The sequence below is a fragment of the Pelophylax lessonae genome (genome assembly GCF_965119305.1).
Source record: "Pelophylax lessonae genome assembly, chromosome: 5".
In the NCBI taxonomy this organism is placed as follows: Eukaryota; Metazoa; Chordata; class Amphibia; order Anura; family Ranidae; genus Pelophylax; species Pelophylax lessonae.
Window position 1 is genome coordinate 466,268,422 of NC_138772.1, and position 13,430 is coordinate 466,281,851.

At 42.2% G+C, this 13,430-nt stretch overlaps 1 protein-coding gene across 1 annotated transcript in view; it reads right to left on the reverse strand.

Moving 5' to 3' along the window:
• Positions 1-1,782: 1,782 nt before the first annotated feature.
• PSKH2 (protein serine kinase H2) overlaps positions 1,783-13,430 on the reverse strand; it is a 40,179-nt gene continuing 28,531 nt past the window's right edge. Inside the window, exon 3 of the mRNA XM_082258090.1 lies at positions 1,783-2,967. Coding sequence (XP_082114216.1) covers positions 2,653-2,967 — 315 coding nt within the window. The 3' untranslated portion in view covers positions 1,783-2,652. The remainder of the gene's footprint in view (positions 2,968-13,430) is intronic.

Below are 13,430 nucleotides of genomic sequence, written 5' to 3' on the forward strand. Positions count from 1 at the left end.
CAGTAGCTTTCCTATGTTGATAGTCAAGGTCGAGCATATTATTGAAATTTGCAGCCCCTGCATGATCTGGGGGACTATTTTTGAGGCCCCAAAATCCCATGCTTATCAGTATTTTAGGAAACACAAATGAAAAAAAAAGACAAGCTGAACTTTTATATTTATTTTCTCTGTTGAAAAAGCAAAAGTTAATTTAGCATCTACAAAACTTCATTTAACTATATACAAAGCACACATGAATGAGTAAAAATTAATAATCTATATGTCACACAAAGTCCTACCATGGTACCCCCACTTCAGTCAGCCACTACCTATACCAACTTGAGAGAGTTCTCATAAGACAACCTGGCTCTAAATGTGTATAGAGGCAAATTCTCTTTTAATTTGAGAACATGGAGGAAGTGTGAACACAGTGGCAGTCTAAATGGAGGATTCAATTAATGTGTGTAATAGAAGAAAGGTTCAGGCAGCTTTACATGACACTGTAGACAGAGAGTTCCATGCAGTGTTAATTTTGGAATCAAATTTTGAGTTAGTTTTAGTTATAGTCTTTTGACTAAAATGACATTTTAGTTTTAGTTCCATTTTAGTCATCTGCAATTGATTTAGTTTCAGTCATAGTCTTTGAATGAAATGCCATTTTAGTTTTAGTCCCATTTTAGTCATCGACTAAAATCTCCAGTACATTTTATTGGAATTAAATAATTTTAGCCAACTAAAATCCAATGAGTTTAGTGAAATTGTAATGCATTATTTAAGCATTTCTATAGAATTTCCAAACTCATTATATAATCCTGGAGTAAAAAAATCTGATATCATGTTATTATTTATGGTGTTAATGTTTGAACAAACTCACAGATACAGATCTAGCCACTGGATGGTGGTCTGAGGAAGCCTGTAATGCTGCAGAATGCTCTGGATGTTGGTCTGAGAAGGCCTGATGGTGGTCTCGGGTCTGAGGGATGGCCTGTAATGCACAGTGCTCTGAATGCCACCATGCCGGTGGTCAATGGTCAGAGGCTTGTAATGCTGCACAGTGCTGGATGGTGGTCCCAGGTCTAAGGGATGGCCTGTAGTGCACAGTGCTCTGGATGCCACCATGCCGGTGGTCACTGGTCAGAGGAGGCTTGTAATGCTACACAGTGCTGGATGGTGGTCTGATGTCTAAGGAACGGCCTGTAATGCACAATGCTCTGGATGCCACCATGCCGGTGGTCAATGGTCAGAGGAGGCCTGTAATGCTGTACAGTGCTGGATGGCGGTCCCAGGTCTAAGGGATGGCCTGTAATGCACAGTGCTCTGGATGCCACCATGCCGGTGGTCACTGGTCAGAGGAGGCTTGTAATGCTGCACAGTGCTGGATGGTGGTCTGAGGTAAAGGAACGGCCTGTAATGCACAGTGCTCTGGATGCCACCATGCCGGTGGTCACTGGTCAGAGGAGGCTTTTAATGCTGCACAGTGCTGGATGGTGGTCTGAGGTCTAAGGAACGGCCTGTAATGCACAGTGCTCTGGTCTCTGGCAGTCATCATGGATGGTGCACACAGTCGCTTCAACTCACTCAGACGAAGCTCAGTGAAAACCGGAAGTTAGTAAACGTCCCTGCCTCACATTTTTATCCCGTTTTCGTTTGTTAACGAAAACGGATTTGATTTTTGTCATAGTTTTCCTCAGCAGACAAAAATGTGCTGTACTTTTCGTTTAGTTCTCGTCACTGTAAAAATGCCACTGATGAAAATTTTGACGAAAACGTTTTTGTTGACGAAATTAACACTGGTACTCTGACGTGTACGGACTTTACCTCTATTATCAAAAAAAACATTACGACTCACTGAAAAGGATGTTAGTGTTTTTCAAGGACTCAGAAAACAATTAATAAGGCTGAACATTTATAGACAGCACATACATTTCTAGAATATTTGCATCCCTCGTGGTGCAGCATTATACAAAGTTTAAGCAGCCATATTGCTGCATAGGTAAATCCAGCTTCAAAGTCTGCTTGAAAATATGCTGTTCATGTAACTTTTATGCTGTCACATATGGTAGGTTAAAGTATCTTTGTAACACATTGCAAATAGAGTTCAAACGTGCTTTACTTGAAGGATAAAATGAACAGGAATTTTATTGGTTGCTAAGCAACAGTACACCTAGTTTCCTTATCTACATTTTATATAAATCTGTCCCAGTTCTGTTTGAGACTTGATATGCCTCAAGACATCAGCCGACTGTGGAAAGTAAACTAGATATATCCATTAAAATATCTTTCAATATTCAAGACCAGCTCTATTCAAAAGTTACATTTCAGTTTTGTGTGGTTGTTGGGAAGAATGTGGCCTGCTGACTTTTTAGATCTCTCAGGTCCTCCAAAAGTCTGATCTCTTCCCTTGTATTCTGATTTCCACCCAGTTGCAAAGAGTTAAGTGATGGATTCATGCTCTTCTGATAAATTTTCCACAATGTAGAGTAAATAAATAATTGTGGATTAGATGAGAGAGAGTAACACCTACTTTATAGGTTTGTAGGATAAGGTGGGGACAGGAATGACTGATTGGATATCTCCCTAATAAAGTGCATGAGAAGTATAGGATGAAGGGTGATACAAACCAGAATTGGCTCTAAATAATGACAACTGTAAATTGGTGAGCGGCAACACTGATTAAATAACATCACTGCTCACAACGTGTGCTTGGTAACGTAAGTTACGTTCCATCATTTCTCTCATACGTCGAGACTTGTTGGAATGACCCGATCTCATGGAGTGCTCTGACTTGGAGCTCAGACAACGTGAAGAGACTCTTCTTCTCAGGTTTTGAGAGATAGACCTGTGTAGATTCTTCATGGAAGAAGATGCAGCCATAGTTTTGATCCAAGGGTGCTGTATGGCATCTCTAGCTGTCAGTCGGTCATTGGAGTCCACATTGAGCAAATGGTCTATAAAGTCCTTTGCAAGATTTGAAACACTGGGCCAAGGCTGAAAAAAACAATAGTTGTGTTTACTAAATTCAATAAAACGAATGAATGACAGAGTTTCTATAAAGTTATGGCAGTGGTATACTAAGGGCAGGGTGGCCGGTACACTTTACCAGACATGGGAGTAAGTCACACATGTGCAAGTCACAAGCAAGTCTCAAGTCTTAACCTTCAAGTCTCAAGCAAGTCCCAAGTTACCGTGGCGAAAAGCAAGCAAGTCAAGTCGAGTCCCTGCTAGAAGTCAAGCAAGTCAAGTCATTTATTTTGGTCAAGTCACAAATCAAGTCAAAATACTGATCTACCCCAATTTTCACCTTTAAATCAGTTAAAAGTCAGTGGTCAGGAAAGGTTTTGTTTTGTTTTCAACATTAACAAAACGGCTTAGTGCTTTTTTCTTCGCATATTAAAGAAACACTTTGAATACCCAAACAGCTCAAAATCCTTGGTCCGGTCATGTTTCAACACCACAGTCACTAAAAACATGTTAAGTATTTCCATTGTTAAACAGTCAGTGTCCTAAAAATCAGAACACACTGAGGTGTTTTAAGTGACTGTGGTGTCAGAAACATAACAGGCACATTCATTTGGCTTTAACACATCTTTAGAAAATGCAAATATTTAGTAACTTAAAAAAGTAAAGTCCTTTTGAGTCATATGTCTCAAGTCAAAGTCAAGTCTCAAGTCATGAATACCAAGTCAAAGTCAAGTCGAGTCTTTTATTAATTCCCCCACCTATGTACTTTACTCTAGGTACCAAAAGACAAGAGGTGCAGTGTGGGCACAATTGGATGTACTGATATTTGGCCTGATGCTGCCAACATAGTCCTGATTGTGGCTTTACTCAGGAGAGCCGGCAGCCGAAGATAGTAAATGTCATTTCTCTTAGGTAAGTAACTCACAAACATCAATTATCTTTTTAGCTCCCCCTGTCTATCAACAAAATAGGGCCCCACTGGCATTAATGTGAACAGGGCTGTTGTTAGAAATCATGGGGCTCCATACAACTTACCTGACATGGCCACCACCCCCTACCACTGAAAATATCAAAATGATAGTTCCATAAAAAAATACACTAAATCACTATTAGCCAACACAAATATTTAACCTACTAAATTCCTGCTAAATCTAAAAGATAAAATTGTATTGAGTTGATAAATAAAGTTCTGTGTTTAAATGAGGCCTTGGGGCTCATTTACATAGGTGCTTGGGCCTGTACAATGTGAATTGGTGTACTTTTTTAATGTGGCTCTTGTGTGCAGGCAGCCCATGTTACGCTATGGGGACACAGCAACTGTACAAATACAGCCATAGGTCATAATTTAACAGGTATGTGAATGCAGGTCTATGGCCCCCAAACACTGACAGTGTGTATTTGAGGACCCTCATCGACACCTGCACACTTATCAAATTAGGATCTGCGACTGTGTTCATACAACTGCTGTATCCTCATGGAGTAAATGGCAGCTCCAGCCAAACAAACAAACCATTCATTTACACTGTATATGCAAGAGAACCCGTGTAAATGAGCCCTTCATTTTTTTTTTATATTTTTTACATTGTTAATTATTCTTAAAAATTTTTTTATTATTTAATGCAATTTTTTTTTTTTTTAGGGTCAGTGGATGGTGTCAGTAGAGCATTGGGCAATGTCACTCGTTTTATAAATTTTTTAATAATTTTTACAATTTTATTTTTTTATTATTTTTTACATTTTTTTTCATAATGCTGTTGGGGCGGGACTTAGGTGAGATATCAGGGGTCTGAAGTTTCACTTTTGAGACAGAGAAAAGGGAATGATGAAACACATTCCCCATCTCCTTTCTGCAGCTTCGGCTGTACTGCAGATGAATGAACAGGACAAAGAGGCTCCTGTTTATTCATACACTGAAGCATAGTACATGGTTTACTATGGTTCAGTTATGAATAAACACAGTAATTGGTACAGATCCCTCACTGTGTTCATTCAGAAAAGTAAGGGGCGGGTAAATGGGCTCTTCATCCCGAACATCCCCCCGCAGCAGCTGATGGGCAAGGGAAGCTGGAAGCGCTGTTTGGAGGGGGGTGGCGGGCACACAGCAGGGGGAAATAGATGTGGACAGGGAAGGGGATCCATGTGGAGCAGGGGAGGGGGGGGATTACAGGAATGATGCCCTGTGTATCTCTCCCTTCATCAGCTGAAAGCCAGCGGGAGGGAGAGGGGGAGAAACTGGCTTTCAGCTGCTGAAGCGAGCCACACAGGGCATTGTTCCTGCAATTGCCACCCCACCACACTGATCCCCCTCCCTGTCCTGCCCACATCTGATTCCCTTTGCTGTCTGGGAACCCCCTTTGTGCCCGAGCCCCGTACAGGAGAACCAGTGGTAACCCCTTATCAGCAACCCTGAATGTAAAATGCCACTTTATAATTTAAACTCGTTTAACAGGGCACATTATCACTGACTGCCAACATAAGAAGGCACGGAGTGGACCATTTTACTGTTATGGTATGGTTGTACTTTTAGTATATTAACTGGCTAATGTTTTCTTCAATGAAATTAAAAGCAATGGGGTTGATTTACATAAGACAAATGGGCTGTTTACTTTTCAATGGAAGTTGTCCATTGCAGGGGAATTTTCCCCAGAGCTTGCCCAGAGACCAAGGTTCTTGTGTAGGGGGAGATGTTCCCAGCTGGAGAGGGCTGCCTGCCTAGCTTCCTGGCTGTCTTGCTGAAGTTCTAGGCTGCTCATCAGGATCCCAGTCATGCTGATAGGGCATGTTCAGCCACAAACTGCTCCAGGAACTAAAGAGGGGCTCCACTGAAAACTTGCCTTGGGAGTTTACAGAGTGAACCTGTTTGCTGTAATCAGAGATTTACATTCCAAGCTGGAAGGACACTGTAAGTACTGACCCAAAGGGGTAAGAATTTCAGTAACTGTCGCTTGTATCACCTGTGCTGCACAAAGTACAAGGCTTACATGGCCAAGGTCATTGCTATTGGTGCCCCAGCACTGTCCATTTAATGTCCCACTGTTTAAAGGGACTTTTCGGCAGAGCTACTACAAGGAAGGATGTCCTCATTGTTCCTGTTAGTAATGTGGAGCGTCACACAGCTCCATGAACCCCATCCAAGTTATTATTGGAATAAACTTGAAAAAGCCAAACCCCATGGACTGTGGTTTCTGGAGTCAGAGTGTGAAGTTTCTGTTTGCCTGGCTGCTGCACCAGCAGGAATAAAACCTGGGACATTAAAACAGCGGCCCTATAACATATAGCTGATGTCATTAGGAGCTATCTTCAGCATAAAGAAGAACAAGGAGTCCGGAAAGTGATGGTTTGCCCCCCAGAATCCCGATCTCAACATTGAGTCTGGCTGGGATTACATGAAGAGACACAAAGATTTGAGGCAGCCTACATCTATAGGAGATCTGTGGTTAGTTCTCCAGATATTTGGATACTGTATATACAGTTGTGCTCATAAGTTTACATACCGTGGCAGAATTTATGATTTCTTGGTCATTTTTCTGAGACTATGAATGATAACACAAAAACCTTTCTTTCACTCATGGTTAGTGTTTGGCTGAATCCATTTATTATCAATCAAATGTGTTTACTCTTTTTAAATCATAATGACAACAGAAACTACCCAAATGACCCTGATCAAAAGTTTACATACCCTGGTTATTTTGGCCTGATAACATGCACACAAGTTGACACAAGTGGGTTTCAATGGCTAATAAAGGTAATTATCCTCACCTGTGATCTGTTTGCTTGTAATTAGTGTGTGTGTATAAAAGGTCAATGAGTTTCTGGACTTCTGACAGACCCTTAAATCTTTCATCCAGTGCTGCACTGACGTTTCTGGATTCTGAATCATGGGGAAAGCAAAAGAATTGTCAAAGGATCTGCAGGAAAAGGTAGTTGAACTGTATAAAACAGGAAAGGGATATAAAAAGATATCCAAGGAATTGAGAATACCAATCAGCGGTGTTCAAACTCTAATCAAGATGTGGAAAATGAGGGGTTCTGTTGAAACCAAACCACGGTCAGGTAGACCAACTACAATTTCAGCCACAACTGCCAGGAAAATTGTTTGGGATGCAATGAAAAACCCACAAATAACTTCAGGGGAAATATAGGACTCTCTGAAAACATGTGGTGTGGCTGTTTCAGGATGCACAATAAGGAGGCACTTGAAGAAAGATGGGCTGTATGGTCAAGTTACCAGGAGAAAGCCATTACTACGCAAATGCCACAAAGTATCCCGCTTACAATATGCCAAACAGCACAGAGACAAGCCTCAAACCTCTTGGTACAAAGTCATTTGGAGTGAGGAGACCAAAATTAAGCTTTTTGGCCACAACCATAAACTCTAGATTTGGAGAGGCACAGGAAATTTGGTCAGAATTGATGGCAAGATGAATGCAGTATGTAATCAAAAAATACTGGAGGAAAAATTTGCATTCATCAGCCCGGAAGCTGCCCATGGGACGTACTTGAACATTCCAACATGACAATGATCCTAAACACAAGGCCAACTTGACCTGTCATTGGCTACAGCAGAATAAAGTGAAGGTTCTGGAGTGGCCACCTCAGTCTCCTGACCTCAATATCATTGAGCCACTCTGGGGAGATCTCAAGCGTGCAGTTCATGCAAGACAGCCCAAGGATTTCCAGGAACTGGAGGCTTTTTGGTAGGAAAACTGGGCAGCTTTACCATCTGAGAAGATAAAGAGCCTTATCCACAAATACCACAAAAGACTTCAAGCTGTCTTCTTGATGTTAAAAGGGGTAATACATGGCATTAGGGTATGTAAACTTTTGATCAGGGTCATTTGGGTAGTTTCTGTTGTCAATATGATTTAAAAAGAGTAAACACAGTTGATTGATGATAAATGGCTTCAGCCAAACACTAACCATGAGTGGAAGAAAGGTTTTTGTGTTATCATTCATATTCTCTGAAAAATGGGCAAGAAATATATATATATATATATATATATATATATATATATATATACAGTATCCCAAAAAAGTGAGTACACCCCTCACATTTTTGTAAATATTTTATTCTATCTTTTCATGTGACAACACTGGAGAAATTACACTTTGCTACAATGTAAAGTAATGAGTGTACAGCTTGTATAACAGTGAATATTTGCTGTCCCCTCAAAATAACTCAACACACAGCCATTAATGTCTAAACCGCTGGCAAGAAAAGTGAGTACACCCCTGAGTGAAATTTCCAAATTGGGCCCAAAGTGTCAATATTTTGTGTGGCCACCATTATTTTCCAGCACTGCCTTAACCCTCTTGGGCATGGAGTTCACCAGAGCTTCACAGGTTGCCACTGGAGTCCTCTTCCACTCCTGCATGACGACATCACAGAGCTGGTGCATGTTAGAGACCTTGCGCTCCTCCGTCTTCCATTCTCCACCTTCCATTTTAGGATGCCCCACAGATGCTCAATAGGCTTTAGGTCTGGAGATATACTTGGCCAGTCCATTACCTATACTCTCAACTTCTTTAGCAAGGCAGTGGTCATCTTGGAGGTGTGTTTGGGGTCGTTATGTTGGAATACTGCCCTGAGGTCCAGTTTCCAAAGGAAGGAGATCATGCTCGGCTTCAGTATGTCACAGTACATGTTGGCATTCATGGTTCTCTCAATGAACTGTAGCTCCCCAGTGCCGGCAGCACTCATGCAGCCCCAGACCATGGAACTCCCACCACCATACTTGACTGTAGGCAAGACACACTTGTCTTTATACTCCTCACCTGGTTGACGCCACACACGCTTGACACCATCTGAGCCAAATACGTTTATCTTGGTCTCATCAGACCACAGGACATGGTTCCAGTAATCCATGTCATTAATCTGCTTGTCTTCAGCAAACTATTTGCTGTCTTTCTTGTGTATCGTCTTTACAATAGGCTTCCTTCTGGGATGAAAGCCATGCAGACCAATTTGATGCAGTGTGCGGCGTATAGTCTGAGCACTGAAAGGCTGACCCCCCACCCCTTCATCCTCTGCAGCAATGCTGGAAGCACTCATATGTCTAATTCCCAAAGACAACCTCTGGATATGACACTGAGCACATGTACTCAACTTCTTTGGTCGACCATAGTGAGGCCTGTTCTGAGTGGAACCTGTCCTGTTAAACCGCTGTATGGTCTTGGCCACCGTGCTGCAGCTCAGTTTCAGGGTCTTGGCAATCTTCTTATAGTCTAGGCCATCTTTATGTAGAGCAACAATTATTTTTTTTCAGATCCTCAGAGAGTTCTTTTTCATGAGGTGCCATGTTGAACTTTAAGTGACCAGTATGAGAGAGTGAGAGAATTAATACCCAATTTAACACACCTGCTCCCCATTCACACCTGAGACCTTGTAACACTAACGAGTCACATGACACCGGGGAGGGAAAATGGCTAATTAGGCCCGATTGAGACATTTTTACTTAGGGGTGTACTCAGTGGCGTAGCGTGGGGGGTGCAGGGGGGGCCGGCCGCACCGGGCGTAAAATCTTGGGGGGCGCATCTGCAGTGTCACTCTGTCTGTCTGACTCTGACATACACATTTCACACACTGTCTGCGGCTGCCTCCATCTTTAGACTGGGATGAGTCCAGCGCGGCCGCCCTATGGCTCAAAATGGCGGGTCGGGGCAGGGCTGGACTGTGCCTCACCTGTCCATTGGTGTAGGGTGGGGTGGCATTGCAAGCCAAGCCTCGCCTATGCCGCCTCACGCTGGTCATTCTGCATTGAAAGGGGGCACGCTGGTCATTCTGCATTGAAAGGGGGCACGCTGGTCTCTCTGCATTGAAAGGGGGCACGCTGGTCATTCTGCATTGAAAGGGGGCACGATGGTCATTCTGCATTGAAGGGGGGCACGCTGGTCACTGTGCATTGAAAGGGGGCACGCTGGTTTCTCTGCATTGAAAGGGGGCACGCTGGTCACTCTGCATTGAAAGGGGGCACACTATACCTTGATTACTGAAGGCCCCTTTCACACTTTTGTGACCTCAAAGTCGGGTTAGGGGGCGCAAATTACTTGCCTTGCCCCGGGTGCTGACAACCCACGCTACGCCACTGGGTGTACTCACATTTGTTGCCAACAGTTTAGACATTAATGACTGTGCGTTGAGGTATTTTGAGGGGACAACAAATTTACAGCATTATACAAGCTGTTCACTCACAAGGAGTCCAGGAAGTGATGGTTACAAGTGTCATTTCTTCAGTGTTGTCACATGAAAAGATGTAATAAAATATTTACAAAAATGTGAGGGGTGTACTGACTTTTGTGAGATACTGCGTATTATAATATATTTATTTATGATACATATATCAATAATCACAAAAGTTTATTGAAACAGACAAGCACATATAGGAAAGTGTCTGTGTTGCATTTTATATAGTATCTGTTTGTTTTCTGTAATATATTTAAACACTGCTTAGTGAAGTTTAAGTAAAACTCAGCACAGTTCTTTAAAATCCCAAAAAGCTCGTCAAGTAAAAAGAAAGCAACAAACTCATCCATGCGTCCTGCAGTGATAATTATCAGTCCCCTACACACGAGAATTGTTAATGTAAAGGCAATTTCTTACTTCCATAAATAATAACCCCATTCCGGATATAAATATAGTTAATTAGCACTATTCACTGCTTGGTGAACTATTAATAAAGATTGAATAGATAATTATTCCACCTTTGGATTTCGTTGCTCCTGTTATATTATAATATATTTAATAATAATACCAATCATACTTAGGCGTCATGCACACTGGGCTCTTCCTGGCAGGAGAAAAGCAGTGTAAAAACTGCACCTAAAGCCACGTTTTGCAAACATATTTATGCGGCGTTCATTCATTCCATGGGCCAGAATATGAATTTATTCTGGCCATTGAAACTAATGAACACTCAAGCACTAAACGCGCCAAGCAATTAGACATGTTTAGGCGCGTCGGGTGTTTTTCTGCCAAAATGCCCCTCTTCTAAATGCGCAGGTGATTTTTTTTCACCTACCTCTAAATGCCTGTAAAGGCCTATGTGTGTATGCAAACATAGGCTAATATGGAAGTGCGTTAAGAGGCAGGAAAAAAGTCAAACCTCCCTAAAAGCAGTGTTTTTGGCGCTCAGTGTGCATGAGGCCTTATACCTATTCTAAGCATGTGAAAAGAAGTCCTAAAGTGTATGTTTGGGCAAAGTAAAAATAGACACATTCAGTACATCTCTGCAATACATTCACATTTCCCTATATCCTTGCCCTTTAAAAATGCTGCAAATAGAGGAATTACCTATTGATCATGCTAAACAACAAGTGTTCTGCTAACTTCCTTTAGCCATCCCAAGCAGTGTTGTTAGCCCTGCCAGAGTTCTCCCCTGCAGGACTACAGGAAGACACTGGTATGAAGAGGGGGAGGTGTTCTGTAGTCCAGATGAAGAGAACTGTGCAGGGCTGACAACAATGCATACTAAATTTGTTTTTTTAGATTTGTCCAGTGTATATTTTAGAAACCAGAACCTCTAAACTATAAATGAAAGGCTTCTCCTTTCCCCACTTTTTACTTGGCAAGAAGATGTATCTTGCAGGAGCAGAACATTTTGATACCCCTCCTTCTGTATGAAACAAATCAGCTCACTAATTAATGGCCATAGAGGCTGCTTTCAGTAGACCAGGGGGCACACCCTCATCAGGCTCCTTGTTAGACTTCTTCACAACTGCGAGTGTGAGTTAGGGGGCATATAACACATGTGAGCTGGCGTGCATGGTGAATACATGTTGCGATGTGCTGTTAAAATCAATTACAGTGCTAGCTTTTTTGTTGGTGTGAACGTAAGCAATAGGTCAAAAGGCACTTGTTTTGTTGATGTGCTAGGACTGGGTTAGGCAAAGCTGCCCAATGAGGGCTGTTATGGAAGATATGTAAAGGGCCAGTGGTGTTTGTGTGAACACGCTCTTTCTGGGATTCCAGCCACTATGCCTACTAGCACAATGTTGATTTTTCTCTACAAGTGTAGCGCCCTCCAAGAATAGGTTGGTAGAAATTTTTCAGGAAAATTTAGTGTTTGGCTTCTTTGTAAACAGAGGAGCGGTGTGTGATTAGTTTTGGCTGCTCTGGGTCTCACAGGCTGTAGGCTCAGTTACTTGCCCCTGTATTCTAGTAGGTTTTTGGAATATAGTGGGCTGAAAGAGGCTGACCCTAGGTCTGAATATTTATGAGTTCTCAGCCAATCCCTGAGGAAAGAGTGCTCAGTAAGTGGCTGAGAGGAGATAAATAGTCTGAGGCAGAGAGCAGCAAGGTTCTTTTCCTGGAGGAGGAGATCCCAGCCTGCAAGTCAGCTAAAGTCTGCAGAGAAATCACTGAGGTCCTAGCTATGCTGAAGCTGGGGGGCCTATCTTCTTGGAAGCAGTTCAGAGCCAAGTAGAGGGGTGTACTGAGGATCCAGCCTAGAGATTCCCACTACAGTATCTAGCCAATATGCAGGAGGTATCTAAGTGTTTTCAGACACAGTGAGTAGAGGCCTGGAAGGGGTGTTTGCTGTTAACCCCTTGTGTGACTGCGCCCGGTCTGCTAAAGTGGAATTTTCCTTGTTGGGAGTACCAGAAGTGCTTGTGTCTCTATTCTCTGCAAAGAGGGGGGTTGCCTCCCTGAAGAGAATAGAAATAATAAAAAGAGTCTTCCAAATGTTTGTGCATTAAATTCTGGAGTATGCCAAATTTTCCCTTGCACTTCATCCAAGTTTAACCGGCAATAACATCAAGAAAAGTCATATACTGCCTAGTAATTGTGAGCAACTGTGCAACTGTTGTGTGCCTGGCTGCCTGGGGACCTAGAACAGAATAGAACCTGAGAGAAAATGGCAGGACTAGTCAAAGGTTTTGCGCTACATAAGAAATAAATGTACAATGGCGTTTTAATTAATTAAGCATATATCCTATTACATCCAAGTCTTTGGACAAAAGGTATACAGGTTTATTCACTCCCCATGGATCTGGCATATTAGAATCCTTTCAAGGGCCACAGAGCAAACAAAACCTTTTTGCTGATGCTTTGGATTAAAGGAGAAGTAGGGCCAAAGTTTGTTTGACCCTAATTCTCCTGTGGGTCACATGGTTGCAGTTCGTTCTGCACTCCTGCACTCCTGTGATCCATATTCTGGCAACAGTCCAACAGTCTAGCAGTTCCCTGTCAGCTGATGTCACTCAGCCAAGCCAGGCTCTGGACTGATTTTGACTTTAATGTCAGGATCTACCTAGATGGTAGGTGGGGAAAATGTTGAAATGTCTGTCAAATATATATTGCTGCCAGTTGGGGAGATTTACCCTTACTTCTCATCCTTAAGACACAAAAGCAAGTAATGGAATATTCCCTAAGTGAATTGAATCCTACTAATGAGAGTTGTCTTTGGAACATATTTCTATTTCTTTACTGTTTAGGTGACAGCTGTCACATTTTGGACTTCTCCTTATATTCTGTTCCAGTTTGTAGGACA